Below are 27196 nucleotides of genomic sequence, written 5' to 3'. Positions count from 1 at the left end.
GAAATAAAATTAAACCTCATTCCTGTTCTTTTTTCACTCTTTTGCTCCCTGACTACGAGATCTGTAGTTTTCCTATGTAATTATCACTAGGGTGTGTTAAGATTGAAAAGTAGTAACAGCGTCAATCAGCCATGCACGGAAACTTACGAAATTGTGAGTCAAAATAAATTGATTATCTTAAGTATTTATTATAGTAATGGATTATACTTGCTGACTAACACAGTAAATATAATCAGAGATTAGGAAAAGGTACACTTTATCATTATATTAGACCAGGATTATTTTAAGATTTGTGACAGTTCCATTTGTTCTTACACAGGGGACCTGAGCTTAATCTTTGCTGGATTTGACTCCTTGCAAAGCCAACAGGGTGTGGACGTGTACAGCCATGGCATCACACTTGGCAGAGGAAATAAAGAACACTGAATTGCCTCATATCCCATAGGGATGGAAGGTGGAGTGTATATCAAATATGCAGTGTTTGAGGGCTGTGTTGACTGTGTAATGCATAAGGAAATATGACTTGAGGATATTAAGTAAAGTTTCTATTTAGGGATTCTTGGTCAGTGACTGAGATATTCCAGAAAGCTATTACAGTTGGTGACTCAGTAAGGCAGATACCTTAACTTAGGAACAAAACAAAGAGCTTACTAGTTTCATTTTTGCAGCTCTTCATCTTCATTTTCATATTTTGTTCTCTTGTATTGTAACACTGTCAGATGACAGATCTCTGAAGAATGTAAATACTGAATCTGTCAGATGACAGATCTCTGAAAAATGTAAATACTGAATATCACTAACAACATTGTGATACTTGTTTCTTGTGTGTGCATGCATGTGTGTGCACATATGTTTAAGGCAAAGGTTATCTTTGTGGTGCTAATATAATTTGAAAACTGGATACAATGGTCTACTAGTAAATAAAGTACTTTATTGAAGGTAATATTGTGTATGATTATTTTTGTTGTAATTGTTTTGTGATTAAAGAATCATAATGTCCATTATAGGTTGTAAGCTTTGTTATAAGAGAGTGTTTAAAGTCATGCTAAATGTGTTCCTCCTACATTTTCATCAAAAGTATTGCAATCTTAGGTTCTTTGAGTTGCATCTGGAATAGGCTAAGAAATTAGTGGATTTTTCTTCTCCAAAGATGTTTAAAGTTAATAGTCCCTCAGATGACTTACACTGGTTCTATGTAGTCCTGTTTATAGCATTGTGAGCATTTGGAGATGCCAAAAGGTAGCGATGTGCATCCCAGCATATTTAGGAGCATAAAGATAGATATCTTGTCTCAACACTGGAACTGGACATTTGACTGGTCTCTGTTCTGGAGATTCATTTTTGCTTGACAGTTTAAAATCACAGTTGCAACTAAAAGGCAGCAATATAGCGCTTTATTACTAGGTAGACCATTGTGTCAATATTTCAAATTATATTAGCACCACAGGTAACCTTTGCCTTAAACACATGTGCACTGTGGATAACTATGGTCAACTAGAACTTGCCAATGCTCTTACCAAGTTTTTGGTGAATATGCCAAACATGTCTTGGTCTTGAAGAGCCTTACTGTAAAGCACAACAATGTTTGTTGGTCGTGGGGCTTGAACTCTGGACCTGGATGCTGTCCTGAGCTCTTCAGGTCAAGGCATGTGCTCTACCACTTGAGTTACAGCACCACTTCTGGTTTTGTGGTGGTTAATTGGAGATAAGAGTCTCAAGGACTTACCTGCTAGGGCTGACTTTGAACCGTGATCCTCAGATCTCAGCCTCCTGAGTAGCTAGGATTACAGGCATGAGCCACTGGCGCTGGGCTTAGCATAACAATTATTGTGATGAGTTTTCTTTCACTTTCTTTTGTTTATCTTTGATGTTTTAGGTTTTGAGATGGAGGTCTCGCTGTGTTGCTTGGGCTAGCCTCAAGCTCCTGGCCTCAAGTAATGCCCCCACCTACTCTCCCAGGTGGCTTATACGAAAGCTGTGTTCCATCACATCCAGCTCCATTTTAGTGCTCTTGCTTTGGTATTTGCTAACTTTATTGATACTGTACCCTTAAGTACATCAAGATTCCTTTATCTTCTAGGACCTAGTTTCTAATGTACCCTATTTATAAATGTATTCTTTCAGCTAGGCCTCAGGAATTCTAAACCTAAGCACACTATTGGGTTAGATTAAGATTTTTAAAGAATTTTTAAAAGGTATGAGTAAAATATATTCTATTGTTTTTACATATTCCTAAATTCTTATATAAATGTCTTTACTCTTTTCTCTTTTGTTATTACCTTAATTCTTATCTTTTCCAAGTCATCTCACAGAATGTTATATCATTTAAACACATTTATGAAGCCAGACGTGGCATGACTTACAATTTTTGAACTGTTTAAATTTCTGAGTAACACATGTATTTTCAACACAGGAGAGAACTCCCCCTACATTTGTGAAATGCCTAACTCTCATGTCTTCTGTCTTAGTGTTCGGGTAAGTTGAGGTTCTTGCCACAAGTAATATAAATAGGAGGAGCTTTGAATTCTATTTACTCTTTTCCATACAACTTCATTTTATATCAGAATATGATGTATTGTAGTAATTATAAATCTAAGTGACAGCTGCTTGTGTCCAAGTGACTTATTTTCCAGTAAAGTCTAACATTTGGAAAATTAACTTATTTGTATTGTTATTTCATGACATAAGGAAGATGAATGTAGTTTTCTCCCTAAATATCTCTAAAAAGTCTAACTACAGAAAATTTCAGTTTAATAGTTCTACCACCTCTTAATAACCACATACTTTATTCATTTAGATTCACTTTAGAGTTTGGTAAAAAGATACAACTGAAACCAATAAAAGACTTTTCTAATTAGATTAGAGTCATGATATAGTGGTCTTCATTTTAAAAACAGATCTCCTGCCAAGAGTTTTATTGTAAAAGTAAGACATTGTGTTTTGAAATCCTATATTGCACACTAAAAATATTTTGGAAGGTCTCCAGAGCCCATGAATACATTTTGCTTTGTTTTTAAACCCTCATGCATTACAAGATTATATTCATAGATGATTTATCTACAACATTGTAATTTTGTTAGGGCTGAAATGCTTCAGCTTATATTTAATATAAAACTATCAGATCTGAGCCTTCTGTCCTCTAAAAGTTAACACTATGCTTTGTGTGAGACAAAATGTCTCATTAAAAACAAATGATCAGCTGAATTCCAGTGTGAAACCTATGAAAAACTGTCCTGTTTCAGATATTTTTCACATTTAAAAAGGTTTTTTGCAGTATTACTTTTTGCTAGGTTAAAGTGTATTGTATAATATTTTCACTTATTTGTTTGCATTAAATTTTCATTTTCTTTTATAGAAAAATGAAAGACTACTTCCAAAAATCTACTGATCTCCTTTTTCTCTTTAAAATATGTGCCAAAGTTTTTAACCTCTACTAAAATTTTTAATAGCCAGGTGTCAACAGCTTATATCTGTAATCCTAGCTATTCAGGAGGCTGAGATCTTAGGATCTAAGTTCAAAGCCAGCCTGGGCAGAAAAGTCCATGAGACTCTTACTGCCAATAAACTACTCAGAAAAAGATGGAAGTGGCACTGTGGCTCAAGTAGTAGAGTGCTAGCCTTGAAGTACAAAGAGGCTCAGGGACAGTGCTGAGGCCCTGAGTTCAAGCCCCAGGACCAGCAAAAATAAAATAAAATTAGTATTAAGTAAATGTTAATCTGGATAACCAAAATACTTTTCAAAAATTATTGACAGTGTGTAGTTTCCTAGCTTTTACTCAATTCGAGAAAAGACTATAAGAAACAAAAAGTAAGAAATTCTAGATTTACTTACTTCTTTTTTCTTTTTCTATTTCTTTTTTTGTTGTTTGTGGGGCTTGAACTCTGGGCCTCTGTGCTGTCCCTCATCTTCTCAGCTCAAGGCTAGCTAGTGCTCTGTCACTTGAGCCACAGTGCCACTTCTGGTTTTCTGGTGATTTATTGTAGATAAGGGTCTCACGGACTTTCCTGCCTGGGCTGGCTTTGAACCGTGATCCCCAAATCTCAGCCTCCTTAATAGCTAGGATTATATGCATGAGCCACCGGCACCTGGCTAGGTTTACTTATTTCTAAGACACTTAATCAGAGAAGTCAGACTGATTGCAGTAAGATAAATTGGCAATTAAGGAAACAGTTTAATTGTAATGACTCACTAAATGGGAAAGATAGATTAGTTTTGTTATTTAAAAGTATTTCTTACTGGACACTGGTTCCTATGCCTGTAATCCTAGTTACTCAGGCAGCTGAGATCTGAGGATCATGGTTCGAAGTCAGCCTGTAAGGAAAGTCTGTCAGTCTCTTATCTTTTTTAGTTAACCACCAAAAAGCCAGAAGTGGAGTTGTGGCTAAGGTGGTACAGTACTAGCTTTGAGCAAAAAAAAACAAAAAACAAAACTCAGGGACAGTGTCCAGGCAAGGAGTTCAAGCCTTAGGGCTATCACATGCACAGAAAATATTCTGCTAATGTCAAGGAAAGTCCTATCTCAAAAACTATGCAAATGACTGGCTGCCATGGCTGACACCTGTAATCTCAGCTGCGCAGGAGGCTGAAATCTGAGAATTGCAATTTGAAGCCAGCCTGGGCAGGAAAGTCTGTGAGACTCTTATCTCCAATTAAAGTACAGAAGAAGCTGGAAGTGATGCTGTGGCTCAAGTGATAGAGTGTTAGCCTTGAGCAAAAAGACTCAGGGATAGCACCTAGGCTCAGAGTTCAAGCCTCAGGACTGGTAATAAATAAATAAAATTTATGACACAAAATGAAGTGTTAAAATCTTCCCAAGAATAAACTTGAACAGTACTCTTTTGGAGAAAAGGTAGATAGCCAGCTGCTGTCATTCCTTAATATTCAATACTTGTTTAACTTCCAGACTTTAAAAAAGACAACAGTGCAACATATCATAATCATGCTTAAAATATACTGAATCCTGGCTGTTTCTTTCCTATATGTGGAAATGGTCTCTCCTGACTATATTAGTCAACAGGAAATAGGATTTTGTATATTGAATTTTATTTTGCAGATTACACTTCCATATTGCATTTGTTCCACTTAACAAAGAATAGTTAATAGTAACAAATTTTTATTCAATAAATATTTGTAAAGGATCAATGTTGGACCTAGCACACGCTATAATGTGCATTATATACCTTCCCAAAAGGTATAAAGGTAATAATACAGTCTGTGCCTCTAAGTGTACATTAATGAATATCCAAATAACTGTGATAAAGACAAAACAGTCATGGCAGGATGTAGTGGTGGCCACACCAACAAATTCTAACTACTTAGGAGGATGAGATTGGTAGGATCTAGGTTTGAAACCAGCCTAATCAAAAAGTTTGTGAGACCACCATCTCAACCAATAAAGCTGGGTGTGGTAATGTGTATCTGTCATTCCAATTACATAGCAAGCATAAATAAAAGGATCACAGTCCAGGATGACCTGGGCATAAATTCTATACATTGGAAAAATACCTTAAACAAAAATGACTGGAGGCATGACTGAAGTGGCAGAGCACCTGACTAGCAAATGCAAGGCCCTCAGCATGAATCCTGTACTAAAAAAAAGAAATACTAGCCTATGACTTATAGGATGGAGAATTTATTTCTGATAATCAGGGAAGATTTCATGGAGGATGTGTTATTTTTTATGTGCTATACAGAAAGGGGTTATGGAAAGTTGGAAATGTAATAAAAGGCCATTGCTGGATGAAAGAATAGCACACACACTGAGAATGTATGTGTAAGTTTATTTGGAAAAAAGCAGATTCTGTCAGCTATGTCCCATATCTCCTGCTTCAATGCTGAGGAATTGAATCCAGGGCCTCCTGCATGTTAAATAAGTACTGTAACACTGAGTTACCCCAGTGACAACCTCCATCTCCAAGCCAAGAAGTAAAGCCAAGTGTTGGCTAGAGTACTGAGTGGAATGGGAAAGACAACTACTAAAATGATCAAATTTTACATGGTAGGCATAGGAGAGACATTGGTGGTTTTTTTGGTCTGGAAAAGCAGCTTAATTAGCTCTATCTTCTGATGATGAATCAAGAAGTTTTATGTTGATTAGATTGGAAATGTACTTTGTTGTAATTATTCAGAGGACAATTAAACTAAGAAGGTGGCAGAGAATATAGAATGGCTAGGTTGATGGTTGAGATTTAAGATTGAATAAATGGAATTAAACAAGTACCTAAAGGCCAACACAACTCCTTCCCTAGTTCAAGATAATAGTATAAATCAAGTGTTCAATATTGAAATGAAAATGGGAGGTTTAAGTGACTGAGATAGTGGAAAGCAATAGAAACAGTACAGCAGTTGCTTGATGATGACAATGTATATTTTACATCATTGAGTTTGAAATGCCATTAGGACACACAAGCAGTACTTGCCCAATGGAACTTTAAATAGAAGTTGACTGTGATGATATACACAGGAAAGGAAAAAAAGTACTACTGGATATTGCTCAAGGTTTAGTATAAGAGAATTAAGAATAATGGAATGGAGGTTAACAAGGTAGAGAATGTTAGAATAATGGAAATTGAGTAAGGAGAAAGAATATTACCTGAAGGATTCAGAAATGAAGATATGTAAAGGAAATAAGTATTGAGAAAAAAACATTCAATTTCATTTCTGAAGGAACAGTTTTATTAGATGGGGGAGTAAGATTGTAGGAAGTAAAGGAATGAGCTGGGATGAGGCTTGGTATTGCTGGTAGTGGAGGGAAAGGAAAAGCTAGACTAATCTGAATAAGCAGGCCAAGCAAGGAAATTATTTTTAGGCTAGAGGACAACAAACAATTTTTGTAAGAACTTTTGAAGGAGTTGGCACAGAAAGAAGAAAAAGGTGAACTTGTGGAGGGAGAATAAGACAGAGTAAAGAGACTTGGCAGGAAAAAACTAAAGTGCTGTCTAGTAAATCTGTGTGGTGATAGAAATGCTACCTGTACTCTTTTGTACTATAGCAACAAGCCACCTGTGGCCATTGAGAACTTGAAATGTGGTGCTCATGCATCTGGGGCACTAAAATTCTAACTCCATTTAATATAAATTAATTTAAAATTGAATAGCTGCACTTGGTTTGTGGCTACCTAAGTGGACAGCAAAGATCTGGTGTGTAACTAGTTCATTTAGGAAAGAAGGTCAAACATTTTGATGGTCAAGGGACTGGTTCAAGAATAACTTTGGGGGGGGACTGGTTCAAGAATAACTTTGAGGGGGGGCTGGGAAGGTGGCTCAGTGGTAGAGCGCTTGCCTTGGATGCCTGAGGCCCTGGTTCGATTCCTCAGCACCACATAAGCGAAAAGAAAAAAGCCGGAAGTGGTGCTGTGGCTCAAGTGGTAGAGTGCTAGCCTTGAGCTGAAGAGCTGAGGGACAGCGCCCAGGCCCAAACTTCAGGCCCCATGACTGGACGCCCCCTCCCCCCAAAAAAAGAATAACTTTGAGATAGAGATGATAAATGTTGAAAAAAAGCTCATGATCCAATAGTTGCCTTTTTCCTGTAAAACTCATTTCATTATTTGCTAGGTTTCAGGTAGGACCATGGATTGATTGATTGAGGATTTCTAGTGGAGAATCTGCAGATGAGATGAATCACAGCATCATGGAGAGCCCTGGGGAGGCAGGCGTGTGCATTTGTTTTAGTATGCATTTGTTTGTGCTTCCTTCAGTGTCAGCCTCAGCCTTGCGGGGTAGGAGTGGGGAGAGAGTTAAGGTCAAGGGAAAAGCAACTTTGGGACAGTTCTTTGAAAGGAAATCAGTGCCCAGCAAATAAAAATGGGGAAGGGCATGGATAGCCTCTCAAGCTGGACAGTGCAGACCAAACTCCTTAGATATGAGATCATAAAAGAGAAGTAAGGCCACAAATTTTGCATTTGCAATATTTGTAAGTTTGGAAATAGAATTTCCAATAGGAAATGGAACATGAAAGAAGCCATGAGATTAAGAAATGTCATTTCTCAGGTGAGATTAGAATATAAACTGGAGTATATTTCCAAATTCATGGGAAGGAATGCAGCAACAAACATGCTTGTTTTGGTTTTCCTCCACCTTACTTGCAATCTGATCATTTGCTCCAAATTTGATTGACTTAATTTTCACTATACAGTCTTTTCTTAAATAATCTAAATTTAAATAGTAAAACTAGGATTTAAGCTGGGCTCCGGTGGGTCATGCCTATAAAAATCTTATCTACTCAGGAGGCTAAAACCTGAGAATTGCAATTTGAAGTCAGCCCAGGCAGGAAAGTCCATGTGACTCTTATCTCTAGTTAAGCAACAGGAAAGCCAGAAGTAGAGCTGTGGCTGAAGTGGTAGAGCACTAGCCTCGAGAAAAAAAAAAATTTCGTGGGACAGTGCTCATGTCGTGAGCTCAAGTCCCATACCCAGGACAAAACTAAACCAAAACAACAACAACAAAAATCCTGGGATTTATTTTTATCTATTTATGGCAATTCCAAATTCACAAAAACTGAATTCAGAATCTCTCAGATCATCTTTTGTAATGTTTTAACTTTGGGTATTGGACTAAGTAAATAGATGGAGGTTTGATAGCCAGTGAATGGTAGAGCTGAGACTGGACTGCCAGGTCTTCACTGATTGCCTATATTGGACTATGCTTAACAACAAGGTGTGTTTCTGAGTCTTCAGTAGAATACATCTAACAATCTATTCCAGAAGTGTTAAAATACAATATGGAATATTGTGTGTAGAACTGACCTATGGTTAGTTTCAGTGAATTTTTCTTTCAAATTGCTAAACTGTTGGCCATTCTGAAAGAAAAAAAATCTTGCTGCAGCATTGGTCTTCTGTTTACATTAGGCAACAGTTTACTAATGTATTTGAGTTTTAGCATTGAGTACTAAAAAGAAAGAATGTCTAAGTGTTAATAAGGATAAGAAAATCTGGAATTAGATTCTGGACTAGGTTCAGTTGGGAGAGAGAGTATGTTAGAGAACAGCTATTTTTTTTTCTTTACTTTTTAAAAGAACTAAGTATACTTTTCCTGCTGACCTGTGTCCCTTTCTCCTTCTTCCAGGCTCTTTACTCTTATTAATAATTAAGAGAGACAACTACAGTATATGATTTCCGAAAAATAGATTAGGTTTGGTGGCTCAGCCAGGTGCCAGTGGCTTACTCCTATATTCCTTGCTACAGAGGAAACAGATTTTAAGGATTGAGATTTGAAGCCAGCAGGGAAGTAAAGTTGATGAAATTACATTTTCAAAATGACTAGCAACAAAAAGAGACATGGCTCAAATGGTGGAGCACTAAATGAACAAGCAGAGGGAGCATGAAACTGAGTTCAAGCCCCCGTGATACTAGAAAAAAAAGAGATTATTTTCAGAGAATGTTAGAAAAAAAGAGATTTATTTCAGAGAATGTTAGAACTTTGGAATGTCACTAGCACCCCTATTTTCACTTGAATAATGTGTTTAGGAGACATATTGAAGTGACTGGATAAAAAACATGCTTTTTTAAAAAATGAAATAATAATATGTATTTCTTCATGGATCTAAAGTATTTAAATAAACTGGTTCAATGTATGAATTGTTAACTTTGCTAAAAATATAAAGATTGTAAAGTATTGGATGTAGTGGTAACACTAAAACTCATGTCAGAACAAAGTTACAAAAGTGCATATGTATTTGTCTCTGAAAGGCACACCTTCTTGCTTCTTTCATTTAGAAACACTAGGCAGCACTTTAGCCCTACATATGTAGACCATTTTAAGCAGTGAAATCGCCACCAGAAAGCACAAAAATGGCACTAAATATACTAAGGGACACTTTTTTGTAATATGACAGCCAGACATTGTCTTCTTGTTGGACCTTAAATTAGGAGCATGCACATCCACAAGTCACCCCTCTGTGCACCAGAATGTTTGAGTAACTGAAAACACCACAGGGATTCTTTTGGGGGTTACAAATAAATTATTGTGTGGAGACAAATTTGCAAGTACAGAATCCACAAATGAGGATCAACTGTACCTTAGTGGCATTGTTGTGCCATGTGGTAATTCTATGTGTGGTTCTTGTTAACTTTGAAACTGTTTTTCCCAGTAGCCACATGGTGTTTTACATTTACACCAACAAGAGTGTAAGCGTTCTAATTTCTCCATGCCCTTGTCAGTCCTTGCTATTTTCTGCATTTTATGGCTGTCTTTGAGGATGACAACTGGTATCTCATTGTGGTTTTCATTTGTGTTTCCTTAAACTAGTAATGATTAGTATTGGCTATAGTCTTTGGAGAACTGTCTGTTCAGAAACTTTGCTATTTTTGAATTAGATTGTCTTTTCATTGAGGGGTAGGAAGCTTTAAAAAAAAAACAACACATCTGAACAATATCTATATTATATACATTATCTGAAAATAATTTCTCCCATTGTATGAAGTTTTTTCACTTTTCTGATAATGTTCTTTGTACAAAACATTTTTTTTTATTTTAATGAAGTCCAAGTTTATTTTTCCTTTGTTCTTGAGAGTTTTTTGAACTCTCATAATTAACTAATCAGTATGCCCTATTAGAAAGATTGTTTATTCCTTTCTATAATATGAAAGGTTAGACTTCAAAGGTTGAATAAATTATTGCTTGTCATTTTTACATTTGAAGTATTTGTAGATATTTGCAAGGTGTTTATGTAGAATTTGAAGTAATAGTATCAGGATCATTCCTTTATGAAAGGCAGTGTCAAAGCTATTTTCTTTTAAGAAAAAACTTTGTAGTTAGGAAAAATGAAGGAAAACATAGCTTTGACTCAGGCATTTCTTTTTAAAAATGAAGACTGCCTCTTTCGAAACTATGAAGTTTCTGTCTTAAAAGCAAGAGCCATTTTTGAAAGAGCACAAGAATCTCCGGAACTTAGAAATAAACACAAAATGGTGTTTATTTGTGTTAGTTTAAGTGTTCTAACCCTATGTGTCAGAAAACTGAATTGGTAACACTTATATTAGGCTAAGCAAGCAAATAATATCAGCCAACATGGCTTTAATCTACTAAGTAACTTTAAATCTGAAAGATCAAAGGACATTATAACTAAAAACAGTCCTTGTTGCAATTTCCCTGTAGAAGCAGGAAAAGGCTAGAAATTACATGTCACCTTCATATCCTGGCTTGCTGACCTCCTGCTCTGATCAGGCTTCTCTGTATGCCAGCTGTTACCATTATTAACTTGCCCCCAGGGGTTAAGTAGGAAAAAAACTCCTGTCCTATAGGAGAGCAAACAACACAAGTTCCAGCCCCTAACATGCCTAATTCAAAGCAATCTGCATGTGCTTGTCATTCCGTCCCTCCTGGCTCTCAGTTTGCTCTGCCCCTAGCTGCTCCTGCCAACTCTTGCTTTCTGTGGCTCCCTGTTCCTGCAGCCAGTGGTGGCTGTGAAGCTGCAGATCTTTGTAAACCAAACTGAACCAGAGAAGTTTCTTCTTTTAACAGTAAGGTAATATTTTTATTCTTGCTTCGCTATGTTTGCTTCGGCTACTTTGAAACAATTTATTTTTTAAAACTAAACTTAGTTTCTAAGGTAGTAGTTAAAATTCCAGCTCATTTGTGTTTTTCCCCCCAAAGTAAACTTTGAACAGCATACATGAAAATCTTACAAAGCTTATTTGAGTTTATAGCCTGCCACAGTAAGGTATGTTTATGAAAATGTGTTTTCTTTGTGAAGTTGGAAGGAAATTTGAGATTTAAAGTAGGACCTGTTGTTTCATACTTTGAGATTGTTGTTTAATCACTAACTAAATCAGAAAAATTTGAAAATAAGTGCTTCTACCACGACTAGTTGATAGGAGCATAGGTATGAAATCATAGGAATCACTTTTGCAAAATAAATACTTTAAGAAAACAGTAAATTGTTATTTTTGAACCTATAAAGAGAAAAGTTTGGTGAGATACCTATTGGCAAACTAAGATTCAACAGCAGGTTTAAATCTTATCGGCATTCATTTCAAACCTACAACTTGTGCACCCCCTTGAGCTGTAGTTGACTAAATATTTCATGCATTCTATGTAGTTTAAATTGTTAACATTAAATAATAGCTACATTATAATTATGCTTATTACAGAAAGCCCAAATCAGAATACATTTACTCTGCTGGCTTTTGTTTAAAGTGAGAATGGGCAATTAATAAATGACAAATAGAAAAATTCAGACTGCATTAGTCTATGAAATATTTTTACATATGGTAATAAAATGTAAGACTAAGAAGATTAAACAGAAAAAAAATTAGTGAAAACTGAATAGTTTCATCCTGGCTGACCAGAAATGCCTTTTTTGGATGACAGCATAAGAAATAGAGAACGTTTTATAACTTGCTGAAACTTTTCTTCAGAAAATAAGTATTCTTGTTGAAAGAAAAATGAAATATGCCTTTTTATCCAGTAGAGGATTATTTTAGATCATAATATTTATAATTAAGACAGCTCCAGCTCCCTTTGATGGCTAGGATATCACTAAACTATGTAAATAAGCTCTAAACTAGTAAGTATCTTGCTAGTAGGCTTGCTACTTCCCTTGATTTTAAAGTATGCTGACACATTTCTGCTTTTTAAAATGTTAAAGATGGCATTTTGCATTATTTTATTTTTTACTTTTGTTTCTCCAATCAACTATTTTTGAATGTTTCATTGTCAAAATATTGAATATTGGAATTTCTTCTTGAGATAATGTATTTGGAACTTTTGTTTCAGTGTCCATCTTCCCATGTTTATATAGTATATTTCACAGACATGAGAATTAAAATTGTGAACATCAACTATTTACATTGATTATAAACATATATAATGTTTAAGTACCTGAAATGACTGTCCTCCAGTGCAATTCAGAAATTACGTGATAACCTTGCCTTAGTCTAAAAAAATGATGTGTCTTTAAAAATTGGTTCATCCAGCCTTTAACCCTAATCTCACCTGCTTTATTGAACCAATTGACCCTTTTTTGGCAGTTCTTTCGATATCTGCTTTTCAGTGTTCACTATACCTCGATTCTTTACCTTCAATTGTAACTGCTTTGAGATTAGAACCGTGCATCCTCACTGCATGTTTTTTAAAACTCAGTGTGGATGATGGCTATGCCTTGACATATATGATTATATGAACATTTTCTGATTTTTTGTAGAACTTGCATTTTGTGATTACATCTTAATATAGAAACAAACTGAGTTGTTTAATATCAAGACGAGCTGCTCAGCCTTTTGAGGAAAAAATGACAAAGCGAAATAACTAAATCAGACAAGCTAGCTTTGGGAAATAGAGGGTCTTTGTTCTCTCCTTCTAAATTTCTTTTCTGTCCTTTTAAATGCTGTTAAATGGACCCATGCATTAGAGATGGACACATTTAGATTACAAAATTATTCACAAAGCATATAGTAGGTGCATCTTTTTAAAATCTCTCCCGCTTTTGTGTTAATATTTGTGAACTGTGTAAAATAAGTTATTTCATGACATTTCATACATGTGTATATTTATACGTGCTTATATTTGTATACATCATGTACATAAATGTACTTTGATCGTATTTATCTCCCATTATCCTCTCTAGTCCCCTTTTCACTGGACCCTTAGTCCTCTCAGATAGTTCCCTTCTCCCTTCCCCCAGTCTCCCCTCCGCCTCTCACTCATCTCCTTTCCTTTTCCCTCCCCTCTGCTGCCCTCTCTTGCCCTTCCTTCATCTCTCCTCTCCTCCCCTCTTGCCTCCCCTCATCTTCCCCCCTTTATTTTTTGTGCCAGTCTTGAACTCAGGACCTGTGCACTGTCCCTGAACTTTTTCACTCAAGGCTAGCACTCTACCACTTGAGGCACACCTCTACTTTCTGCTTTTTTGGTAATTAACTGGAGATAAGGTTTTCATGGACTTTCCTTCACAGGCTATTTTTGAACTGCAGTCCTCAGATCTCAGCTTCCTGAGTAGCTAGGATTACAGGCATGAACCAATGGTGCCTGGTTTGCCTCCCCCTCTCCCCCCCTTAAAGATAGATTCCGCATATGAGAGAATACATATGCTATTTTGTCAAAGTCTGGCTTATTTTACCATGATGATTTCCAGGTCCATCCATTTTCCTGCAAATGACATGATTTCATTCTTCTTTATAGCTAAATAAAACTTCATTGAGTACCAACTTTCTTTATTCATCTATTGATGAGCACCTTGGCTGCATCTATAACTTGGCTATTATAAATAGTACTATTTCTTATATCATTATGAAATAAAGATATTTATCTATTAAATTGAAAAATATAATTTAATTTCCTTTATAAGCAAACAGAATCCCATGTCAACTCATTCTAGCTGCAATTACAGTCCATCTGATACAAGAAAGCATAAAACAGCATTCAGGAGCATTTCTAACAATAAAGAATAGAAACATTTATGAAAATTATATCCAGGCTTTTACTAAAAGTTAGTTTGCCAATCAAATGGAAGAAAGCCTTTAAAATTAAATGATTTTCTAAGCTTAAAGCAACTCTCAGAGTCCTTAAATAAAAAGATGTCTTTAATGGCGATTCATACAAATACCTTTAGTGATGTTTCCCAGGTTGCTCAGTGGACTGCAGGATACCCTTGAGAGATCATATTTGCTGGACTCTGCAGGGAAGAACCCATTTGAGAAGCTGCTCTGCTCTAGGAAGTTTGATTTGCTACCTTTCAAAGTTCACAAAACAGCAGGGAGTGAGGCCTGATATCAAATGCTTAACATTTGTGGGAAAAGTTTAGATAATTCTAAGTGTGGTATTAAAACAAAACACATCCCTATTTAAATCAAATGACTTTGAAGTGATTCATGGTGATTGATCTCAGTTTTCGGTTTAATGAAAGGCATTTAAAACATTCTCTCACATTCTTTAGCCTCACAATATGTGGGAGGAGAAGGTATTTTTATTATTATTATTTAATTTTCCTCATCCCTTGAGCTGCTAAATGTTGGGGTTAGGGATGTGTGAAGTATTTAAACATCATGTGGTGTCTTTAGATATGCTTGTGATCTGTTCAACAAAATTAGTTAAGCGTAGTAATACGATCCGTGTTGGCCAGGGAAGTGGTAATACAGGTGGGTTGCTCAGTTGAAAAGCTGTCCACTTTGGGATTTTAGTGCAGCACAATAGTTTCAGATGAAATCTCATAACCTTGAGACAGACCCATCACATCTTGAAGTCCTATTTATTACCAGACATCCTATACTTTTTATTTGGTGGGGTGTGAAGCTAGAGAGCAGAGTAGGCCTAGCATCTGAGGCTGTTAGACCCTACAATCAGAAAGTTTTAAGATGCTTAAAATGCACTCAGAAACCTACCCCCAGGACCTCACATGGAATATTGCACACACACACTGGAACATTAAGAAACATTTTCAGACACTTACTAGAAGTGAGTACTATACTTTATCTTGAGGGTTAAATAAACTTGTTTGTCAAATTGGCTATTTCCTAAACTTGCTTTAAAAAGCCACTAAGTAATTGACACTATGTGACAACTTGCTTCACATTCCTGCACTCTATTGCCCTTGAATTCTGCACAGTTGCCTGACCGTAAGCTGATGTTTCATTAAGACTTTCTCATTCATGGCTACATTCTTGTCGGTACCCTTCCCACATGAGAAGTACTGTATCTGAAAAGTAGAGTGCAATAGGATAAAGCAGTTGGAACAGGGAATACCAAGTCCAAATGTTTTTTTAAATATGTAGCATAATTTGCATTTTAAGAAGTATTTTCTGAATGTTAAATATTTTGAGTGGCAGTTACTTCTTCATAAATTGATAAGAATTGATTATATAAAGTACAAATCAGTGGTGATCAGCCTTAGCTGCACCTTAGAATCATATGGGAGACTTGCCATACTACTCTAACATGAATTAAATCAGAACCTCTAGCCAGGGGTCTAGTCCTGTAATTAAAAAAAAAATACCATAGTGATTTTAATCTGTAGCCTAAGTTGAGATTGCTGTAACAGATCTGTAAGTTGTGAATGTTTGTGGTTATATATTGCATTCCTCTCAAGACTGATAGCAGAGTCCAGATAAATGTCTTTGCTGGTTCTTGGGCTAGATAACTACATATAGCAGAAGAACTGCCTTAACAAATACAATTCAGTAATAGTGATCTTCAAGTATACATTTAGGAAGATAAGAATTTGTGCTAAATGAAGATGTTATTGATCACTTAACCCAAATTGTAAGAGATACTCACAAGTCTCTTCCTACATATACCTACTGCCAAAGTACATGAACCATAACGTGAGAAAAATCAGATTGTGTGTGTGTGTGTGTGTGTGTGTGTGTGTGTGTGTGTGTGTGTGCGTGCGCATGCTTATCCTGGGGCTTGAACTCAGGATCTGGGTTCTGCCCCTGAGATTTTTTTTTTCCCTCAAGGCTAGTGTTCTATCACTTGAGCTACAGCTACATTTCTGGCTTTTTGGTTGTTAATTGGAGATAAAAGTCTCATGGACCTTCCCAGTGGGACTGGCTTAGAACTGCAATCCTCAGATATCAGCCTCCTGAATCCTTAGGGTTAGAAGGCTGAGCCATCAGTGCCCTGCGTGAGACTGGTGTTTTTATAACCCTGAATCCTTTCACTCACTGACTCCTACACATAAAAATTTCTGCTTTGACAACCTAACTCCTTTCTAGCAGTAATGCTTTCCAAATTCAGGATTTTCTAGTTGGCTATGATACATATACTCCACAACTTTGTAAGTTTATTTTACTTTTATAATTTCTTGTTGTAAATATAGAGGGGGGCTTTGCCCAGCATTTTTAATTTTTCTTCTCTATCATTAAGCTGTTTGGAAACACCTTGAGTAGTTTTTATAAAATGAAATGTGTAACATGTATGGTTTATCCTTTTCATGTCTTTATCAATATACCATATATACATATATACACACACACTTTAAAAGAGATTGAAGAAAAACATTTGGTGTATTTCTTTCACCTTTAAAGGGAGTATTGATTTTCATGAGTTGAAACTACCCACTTATAAATGTAATACTCAAACAGCAAGTTTTCATTGTAAAAGAATTATAATCCTTCACTTTGGGAGTTCCTACAGCTCAATTTGCTTTTTCATGATGTGAGGTAAAGCTTACTAGTACCAAAAAGACCTGATAATACTATGAGCTGTCACTTTTTTGTGGAATAAATCTAACGCATAATGTTCTTTCCTTCAGCTTATTGTACCTTATGCATATAGAGAATAGCAGCTATCATACTTCTTTGGGATAGCTTCTTTTTTACAATGCATAAAGTATTTATCAGTGATTAGGTGAAGATATTTATGTGTTCTTATTGAAGGAACATTTAATGGTAGAAAGTTCATGAACTCAGAGAAAATTAAGAAAGTTTAATTTGTCACAGAAGGGGAGATGATTATGTTTTTCTGTTTAAGACCATCCTTTTCAGACCATTTAACTGTTTGGCTCCTTGATTAAAGCTACAGATTTTATTATCAAATTTCAATTTCATTATTTCGAAATAGTCTGAATACCATATGACAACAACAATGCACCTGCTTTTTCAAATTTGCATTATACAATTTATAAATGGTTAACATATGTTTAATTTAGTGAAATAAGCTTCTGATAGTCTTCAATGCTGGAATGTAACCTTTCAAAACTATCTTTAGAAATGTTGAATTCAAGGGCTATTTTTCATGCAGACCTTCAGAATTTTATGTCAGTAGTCTCTTGTGTTCCTGCAAACACTAGTTGAACTTGGTCTTGCCTTGGAATCGTCCTGAGGTAGTGGAAAAGCCTTACCTTTAGAGTCATGCTTGTGTGGGATTAAATCCCAATCATGTGATTTTGAGTTAACATTTTTGACACTCAGCTTTTCTCTATAAGAGGTTAAAATATCTTCATTGAAGTATTTTGAGGAAAGTCCTTGACATGGTGACATAATGGAAAAACAGTTCTAGTAGCACTTTGTGAGGAGAAACTATTCCTAGAGAGAAAGCAAACTGGCTGATATATCCTCCACTCAACTTTCTCAGAGCCCTGCTGAAGAAGATGCCTGATATACAGCTTATTGTCAATTTATTTTGGCATTTAGAAAAGCTGTTAATAGGCCAACTAGGCACTGTCAGATCTGGGGCCATATTTGTAGGATGAGCATCCAACAAACTTTGAGAAACCACTTCTCATTAAAACAGGTTTGATAAGTAATAAATAACAGGTTCTTCCTTAACTGATTTTTAAATATGACATGAAAAAGAAACTTGAAGACCTATGTTCTCATAATCTTAGGAGAAAATCATATCTCTCCTAGTTAACTGGCAAGGTGCTTTAATCCACATATTTAATTTGCATAAAAAGATTAACATCTTGTTAGCTCTTATTTCAAGGCACAGAACAGTTTGGGAGTCATGAAATAAGCTATAATTAGACATTTCCATGAGAACTTCTGTTAATTTTTTTTTCTGTCCTCATTAGGAAAAAACCTTTCTTATTTTCTTCCTCCTACTTGAGTTGTGCATCATCTTGATACAACTTAGGTTAAATTCTCTTGTACCTCCCCATCTCATTTGTGTTTTCCCCACTTGCAAAGGGACCAGCAGTATGAGCATGTTGTTGGAGTCTTGTTGCTCCAAATAAAGTGGGAAGATATATCAGAATCTATATTTTGACTACTTCTCAAGGCAAATTTTATGTTTGGAAACACTGCACTCATGCTTTTTATATTAATCAAGTGAAATTGCTCTGGGAAATACTCTTCTGAAAGAGATTGTTAGCTATAACATAGAATGTTGTTGGGGAACCAGTCTTGTTATATCTTGTTCAGTGTTATGAATCTGGTGAAGCAAAGTGCTATTCTAAAATAGACCATCTAAGGGGCCAGGTAGGGTTTTGTATGCTTGTAATCTCAACTACTAGAAAGTATAAGAAAGAGAATTGAAATATGAGGTTGCTTCCAGATGAAAACTGGAAATTATACTAAAAAACAAAACAACTAAAGCATAAAGTGCTGGAGGAATGGCTTAAGTGGCTAAGCACCTGCTTAGCAAGCATGAAAATTCATGTTCAATGCCTGTCACTATCATCAAATTATATACATACATGCCTGCATGCATGTCATCATCATTGTAATAATTGTAATCACCAACTATACTTAAAGTCATTTAGTAGAAAGCTCTCAACCTTGGCATCAGATTTTCAAGTCTCTACCATTAGTATGTGACTTTGAGCACTTTACCTAGATTGAGTGAGTGTGTCATTTTTGCAAAGTAGTGGTAATACCTGCCACGTCTGTTTTTCTGAGGGCTATTAGAAAGATCAACTCAAGTGAAATCTTGTGTGTGGATGTGATTTGTGCTCATGTAACAGTTGATGCTTTTTCAGGCTATATGAGCCTGTGTTTATTAAGGGTAGTGATGTCTTTGCTAAGTGATTACTGTGGTAATTGGAACAGGTCTGTGTACTCTCTCACTATACATTTAGATTTTAACTTGACAGTTTTCTGGCCTGGATAAGAGTTCCAATTTCCAATTCCAAGTAGTTACTATAATGTTTTATTAATGTACTTTTGAAGTATCTGAACTCTGGCAGACACCTATATAGTTTGAGTGCATTCTGTGGATAAGTTGGGTATTATTAACATAGTTTGGTATATATGGTATTGATGAATAATCATATGATTATAATTATGACCACATAACAACATTTTCAGTGGTGTGCTACTTTTTGTCTTTGAAGCATAGTGATTCTGCTTACTTTATAGGTACAAATTTCTCAAGTTCCAAACAATAGGAGGTATAATTCAATCACATAGCTCTTGAGACTTTTTTTTTGGCCGTGGGGCCTGAACTCTGGGCCTGGGCACTGGCCTTCAGCTCTTTAGCTCAAGGCTAGCACTCTACCAATTGAGCCACAGCACCACTTCTGGCTTTTTCTGCTTATGGGGTGCTGAGGAATTGAACCTAGTGCCTCATACATGCAAGGCAAGTACTCTACCACTGAGCCACCTTCCCAGCCCTGCTTTTGTGACTCTTTACACAAATACACACATGTGTTCAAACATACACACCTTTTTAAATCCATGGGTTCATACCATACAGGTTGTTCTTCAGCTAAGTTTTCTTTGTACTTAATGTTTCTTTGTATTTCTTTCTATCCACTTGATCCATACCTAACTCATCCCTTTTCATTGCACAGAATGTTCATGTTTTGGATACAACAAATTTAAGTTCCCTATTGATGATTTTCACCTTTACAGTGCTTTAGTCAGCATCTTATTGCATACATGTATCTTTATACATTGTTAAAGCATATGCAAAGGATAAATCCCTACTAGAATTCTGGGATCAAAGGTATTTCAAATTTTGATACATAGTGTCCTGTTCCTCTCATAGAAGTTGCACCAATTACATTTCACTTAAATTTAAGGAGAAACCAAGACATAGAGACTCTTGAGAGCTGAAGTAATTTGACCCAAGTTCTCACAGTGAGTGACTAGTGGAGTCAGCTTTAAAATTCAAACCCAGTCCTGCTATTTCTTCTCAAATATAGACCTTTCAGTTACAATTTTAAAACGTAGTTTTGGTTTTAAAACTAGGAAACTTCATTGGATAGCTTTTAATATTCTTATCACTTTATTCATTGTAGTCAAAAGATAGTGCTTGGTCAAAGAATTTGTGAGCTCACTAATTGCTAAATAAATTAAAACATAAAAATGCTAGGTGAAAGATCAATTGAGTATGGGATTCGTGGCTTTGAGTGTACTGATATTGGCATATTAAATTTATGGACAGCAAGAAATACACTAAAATTCATGGTGTGGAGCCACTGCCTCAACAATTGCTCTCTTTTGTCATTCCCTGTGTTTCTGGTCTTCCCCAAAGAGATTTTAACAATAGGTTTCTTTGAAACTTACTATAGTTAATCTAAAACTTATTTCAAACTTGGACTGTAAATACAATTATCACTGCCTTTGCAGTTACATTTATCACAATAGTTTGGCACAATAAAGGACATTAACAGTTTCTTTAGAAACTTTTTTTTTTGCATTTTGTTACATTTGTTCTTTGTCTTGTGTCTCTTTGTTTTAATTCCTCCATTCTAGTTTTAGGCCAATTTTTCCCTTTTTGTTTCAATTCTAAAGAAAAAAGATCTCTGTGGGAGCTTCAAGGTCAACTTGACTTCAGATTGAAATTTTGCTATTTTCTTGGTCACTTTAACCTCCAAGCCTAAATAAGCCATAAACATTTCTTAAAATGACTTATTTCTGGTTTTTGCTCTTTTTCACTTTTTTAAAAAAACTTAAGTCAACTTAATTGTTCCTATTTTACGATTAAAGAATCAGAGAAAGTTCATATGACTTCAAATACAAACCAAAGTCAGAGTTCAAATTATTCTTTACCAGCTTCATTCCAAGAAGTTTCCAAGTTACAAAACAGGTTGTGTTCCAAAAATTCATTTCTATGTCAGTTATTTGGCACTTGAACTGCATGTTACCACAGTGGAAAAAAATGTTACCAATGGTAATTAAGTCCCTCAGCTGGCCTACAAGAAATCTATTTAATGCCTATATAACTATAAAATGATGTCTTGGCAAGAAGAATAAAAGAGAATGGTTGATGATTTTAGATATAGAGAAAAAGAAACATCCTTTTTTCTAAGGGCAAGCAGATTTCATTAGAAGATAAGAATAATGGGTGGAAGTTGTGGAGAATCTAGCAGGAATTTCTAGGTACATTGAAGAATATAAACTGATGACACTGTCTTAAGCCTAGTTTTACTTTATAACTCGAGTAGATTTTTTTAGATGTTTCTTACTAACGTAAGTCATGGAACAGCTATGATTATAGTTGGTAAGACTGGACTATCTAAGATGATGTTTCAGCACACCTGGGATGATATAAACGACCAGCAAAACAGAAGCATTCTTTTCTTCAGTCCTCTTATGTGAAGGGCAGAAGTTGTTTGCGCACAGCCCCTTCTGCACACTCATGGAGCCCAGCAGGTTACTGAAGGTATAGCTCCTCTGGGGCCAAGAGAGAAGGCCTGGAACACTGGCTGTGGGAGGAGGTTGAAAGGTTATGTGCTTCCATTGACTTCTTTATGCAGAGTGTTTCTACAGGGAGAGTTTCTTTTCTGTTTTTCTTTTTCTTTTTAACCAGTCCTGGGCCTTGAACTCAGGGCCTGCGTGCTGTCCCTAAGCTTCTTTGTGCTCCAGTCTAGCTCTACCACTTGAGCTTCAGTGCTACTTTTTGCTTTTTGTGAATAGTTTGTTGGAGATAAAAGTCTCACATACTTTTCCTGCCTGGGCTGGCTTCAAAACACAATCCTCAGATGTCAGCTTCCTGAGTAGCTACAGTTACCAATGTGAGCCACTGGCGTCCCACTACAGTGCAAGTTTCTAATACTGTGAAATTATTTCCTTGACCTCATCTATTGATTACTTCCTACATTATCTAGTTACTTTTTAAAATGCCTTTTATGGCTTATAGTTTCCAGAGCATTAGAATACAGCTCATCTTTTTGTCAGTAACAAGATAAAACCTTCAATGAACAAATGCTCCAGTGAGCTTATTGCTGAGATGGTAGGCCATTATCAATAATGCTGAAAGAAGGACTAGAGGTTGTGCCTCTACCTCTTAAATTCCTCTTGCTGTTGGTATTCCTGTCCTGCCTCTTTTGATTGACAGAGTAGTTTAACTTCCATTGTGTGTTCAGTATAGCATCTGAGTAGTATACTGGTTATTTGGACTCAAAAGTGATCTTATGAACTTATTCAGCAGTGATACTCAGTAGACACATTGTTGAAAATGAACTATACAACTTCTTGGGGAGGGACATCAGGAGGGAAAAAAACTGGGAGAAAATGATGGAAGAGGTGACACTCTTCAAAAAGAAATGTGCTCCAGACTTATATAACTGCAACTCCTCTGTATATCACCTTTATGATGAAAAAAAATGATCTTAAGAAATCAAGAACTACTGTAGGTACTACAATCCAAAATTCCTCTCATTGAACATTAGAAAAGATTGTATGAGGGTGATTATAATTGAAGTAGTTTGTTTGCATTTATTAAGGTAGAACCATTGAACCTGTTGAAATTGTTTTAAGAATGGGAAGTGGGATAAGATAGTAATAGAGAGGGTAAGGTTGATCTATAAACATTGTATATAATCACAATGAAACTCCCCTTGTGCAATTAATTTATGCTAATAAAATTAACTAAGTAAAATGTAACTGAAGACTGATAAGTAACATCAATTTGGGGTGTGTGTGTGTGTGTGTGTGTGTGTGTGTGTGTGTGTGTGTGTGTGTGTGTGTGTGTGTGTGTGTGTGTGTGTGCGCGCGCGCTGGTGCTGGGGCTTGAACTCAGGTTCTAGGCACTGTCTCTTAGCTTTTTTGCTCAGGCTAGCATTCTACCACTTGAGCTACAGCTTCATTTCCAGCTTATTGCTGGTTAATTGGAGACAGGTCTTCCAGACTTATCTGCCTGGGCTAGCTTTAAACTGTGGTCCTCAGAGCTCAGCCTCCTGAGTAGCTAGGCTTACAGGGATAAGCCACCAGCACCCAGGTTAATTCCTCTATTTCTTATCATATTTTATTTAACTCACTGTGTGTGTGTGTGTGAGAGAGAGAGACAGAGAGACAGAGAGACAGAGAGACAAAGAGACAGACGGAGAGAGACAGAGACAGACAGAGACAGAGAGATTCAAAATTTGCATTATTGTACAATGAGTACAAATCTGGGTACCGAGATTCAGATGGAAGCTTTATACCTTCTTTTTGAATGTTCTGCTTAGAAATGCCTGTTTAGTATTTGACACAGTGGGTTAAAATGTACACAGGTCTCTTCCTCGTGTACTGACCCAGGTTAGATTACAATGGATTCAAGACTAAAGAGAGATAATTTATTAGCTGCTTTATGCCCGCCAGAGTTGAGAAGAGAATAAATGGGGATTTCTCCTTTCTTTCTGCTTAGACAAGCACCATGTTCACAAGATGAGTGAGCCAAGGAAAAATTTTCTTTTGTTCTTGTTGACCTTCATGTATAGGTTAAATAACTTATTTTTTCCTACAAGTTCTTAGATTTTACATGTTTGATGTTTAGGGTGATGGAGTGGGCTAAGAGAGATAGAGGATTTTTTTTTTTATGTTTTGCTGTTGGTTACTGAATGGGAAAATATGATATGGATAATTTGAACATGTAAAAGTTTGAGCATATTGAAGGCCTGAACCCTTTGGTGGTAGGAAAAAAAAGTAAGAGAAAAATTTTCATTAGGGGCTGGGACGGTGGTCCTGGGTTTGATTCCTCAGCACCACATAAGCAGAAAAAGCCGGAAGTGGCGCTGTGGCTCAAGTGGTAGAGTGCTAGCCTTGAGCTGAAGAGCTCAGGGATAGAGCCCATGCCCAGAGTTCAGGCTCCACGACCAACAGGAAACAACAACAACAAAAAAAACCCTTTCATTTGATTATATTATTTTTCTCATGTGCAAGAAATATTGCTGTTGTTTATTACATAAAACAAGTGTATGGACAATATGATGCCTACTTACTAATTTTTTAGGATGATAATCATTGATTATAGGATGAAACCTACATTCTTAGCTGACAAGTTTTTATTTCCTTTTTTTTGTCAGTCATGGGGCTTGTACTCAGGGCCTGAGCACTGTCCCTGAGCTTTTTCACCCAAAGTTAGTGCTCTACCACTTCGGGCCACAGTGCTACTTCTGATTTTTTTGGTGGTTGATTGGAGATAAGGAGTCTCACACACTTTCCTGCCAGGGCTGGATTTGATCTGTGATCCTCAGATCTCAGCCTCCTGAGTAGCTAGGATTACAAGGTACCAGTGCCCAGGTTATTTATTCTTATTCTTCTGAGACTTAAGTGAGAGGAAAATCTTACGTTCTTGAGATTAATTTTCCTAAGATATGAAACATTAAGATTGCTTATATTATTTTAACCTATACAACTAATTGCCCTCAGAGTAGTCCTTCCTTTTACCTGTCACTCCTAAACCAGAATGCCCAAGCAGAGGGTTGTTGAAGAAATGAAGGATGATGTTATCTGCTCACTTTCCATGATGTTCTATTTCTTTTTTTTGTTTGGTCCGGTCGTGGGGCCTGAACTCTGGGCCTGGGCGCTGTCCCTCAGCTCTAGGCTAGCGCTCTACCACTTGAGCCACAGAGCCACTTCCGGCTTTTTTCTTTTTGCTTATGTGGTGCTGGGGAATCGAACCCAGGGCCTCATGCATGCAAGGCAAGTGCTCTACCACTGAGCCACCTTCCCAGCCCCATGATGTTCTATTTCTGAATGAGTTCTTGCACATCCATCTAGGATGGGAAGAGAAGAAAGACATGGAGAGGAGAGGTAGGAGAAGAGTACTTAGTGGGGGTTATGTGCATAATGTAGAAGAACTGTGCCTGTGTGTTGGCTGTTCCATCACAGGTGTGGCTGGGTGCCCTGCAACTTCCACAGAACCCTCATTCCAAAGAGCTGTATTCAGATATCGTTATTGCTTGCCTTCTTGTAGCTGGGTACTATTGTGTTATTTTCTTTTGTAGAGTCAAGAAAGTGGAGCATGGCCATGAGCAATGTGAACAACGACTTTGTGGTTATGAGCAATGGCAGCATCACAACCAGTGCCACCAACCTTAGTCCCCTCACCCCCTGTGATGGAGACCTTGCAGCCCAGCAGCTCACACCCAAAGAAGTACCAAGAACAAAAGTGAGTCCAAATGGATGCCTGCAGCTTAATGGCACAGTAAAGTCATCCTTTCTGCCTTTAGACAACCAAAGAACGCATCAGGTGTTATCCCAATGCTGCCATCCTTGCCCATACCATCACCCTTTGACCAGCCATAACAATCACCAAGAGTGCCATCCCGAGGCTGGCCCTGCAACACCCTCTGCTTTGACCTCGTGTTGCATGCAGCCACACTCCGAATATTCTGCATCTTTATGTCCAAACCATTCACCTGTGTATCAGGCTGCGTGCTGTCTTCAGCCTTCGCCATCCTTCTGCCTGCATCATCCGTGGCCTGACCATTTCCAGCATCAGCCTGTGCAGCAGCACATAGCCAACATCAGGTGAGTGTGCTAAAGTTTTGCTGACTTTTAGCATTCAATGAATTCTACATGGCTGTGACTGGTCTACTTATTTCCCCAAAATGGGGAAGATATCTTAAGAAAGAAGCAAATGAGAGTGCTTATTTTGTGGATAGTATGAGCCTATTAAAATGAAAATTAAATAATAGGTCCATAGACTTCCTAGTCAGTTAAACTCTGTTCACTTTTCCTGGTCTGTAGACTGGTTAGGAATTCCTGATAGACCTTTTGTGAAGTAAAAAGTGGTGTTGCTAGAAATTTCTACTATTGGAGCTATATTGGCAATAAACTATCTAATAGGAAACCTTCATTGTGTTATTTATAGTGGTCAGCCTTTGAAAATGAAGTATAAAGCAAGCTGCTTTCTTATGCTTCTTTATGGCTGTCCTTGCAATCTCCATCCATAGGGTTCAGGTGACAGTGTAATTCCTTGTAATGAGATGAAAGTAACAATTTCTTTAATAGCAAATGAAACTATAAATCTGTAGCACAGGACTTCAAAAAATGAAACATATTAGAAAAACATATGAGTCCTTTTCCCTATCTCAGGTCATAGTTTCTTTCAAATGTGTTTTTCCCATTCACTTTGTACAGAAAAGGCTTACCATTACAGGTGAGCAAACAAAGTATGTTTTTTTTTTTTTTTTTTTGGGTCCGGTCGTGGGGCCTGAACTCTGGGCCTGGGCACTGTCCCTCAGCTCTTCAGCTCAAGGCTAGCGCTCTAACACTTGAGCCACAGCGCCACTTCCGGCTTTTTATTTTTTGCTTATGTGGTACTGAGGAATCGAACCCAGGGCCTCAGGCATGCAAGGCAAGCACTCTACCACTGAGTCACCTTCCCAGCCCAAGCAAAGTGTGTTTTATAACATACTAAATACTTTGTAGAGTCCATGTATTTCACATCATTAATGAAAAAATAAAAACATTGTAAATGAAGTACAAGAAGAGCACGTAGCACACTGTGTGTGTGTGTGTGTGTGTGTGTGTACTGGTCAGGTACTGTCCCTGAGTGCTCTAGTACTTGAATCACAGCTCCACTTCCTGCTTTTTTTGGGGGTTAATTGGAGATAAAGATTCTCACAGACTTTCTTGTCCCATCTGGCTTTGAACTATAATGCTCAAGA

At 36.8% G+C, this 27196-nt stretch overlaps 1 protein-coding gene across 5 annotated transcripts in view; it reads left to right on the top strand.

The window, feature by feature from the left end:
• The window catches only part of Disp1 (dispatched RND transporter family member 1), a 110303-nt gene that overhangs the window by 32981 nt on the left and 50126 nt on the right, over window positions 1-27196 (top strand). For 3 of the 5 annotated variants that reach the window (XM_042681853.1, XM_042681854.1, XM_042681851.1), the window contains one exon: window positions 25529-26054. In XM_042681853.1, the coding sequence (XP_042537787.1) occupies window positions 25546-26054 (509 nt within the window). In that variant the 5' untranslated portion in view covers window positions 25529-25545. Of the gene's footprint in view, window positions 1-11334; window positions 11465-25528; window positions 26055-27196 lie in introns of those variants that run through there. The other 2 variants (XM_042681855.1, XM_042681852.1) reach the window with 2 other exon arrangements.

Source organism: Dipodomys spectabilis, unplaced genomic scaffold (genome assembly GCF_019054845.1).
Source record: "Dipodomys spectabilis isolate Male_0828 unplaced genomic scaffold, ASM1905484v1 ptg000069l, whole genome shotgun sequence".
Taxonomy (NCBI): Eukaryota; Metazoa; Chordata; class Mammalia; order Rodentia; family Heteromyidae; genus Dipodomys; species Dipodomys spectabilis.
The sequence above is the reverse complement of the archived record's forward strand: the minus strand, read 5'-3'. Positions and strand labels throughout refer to the sequence as shown.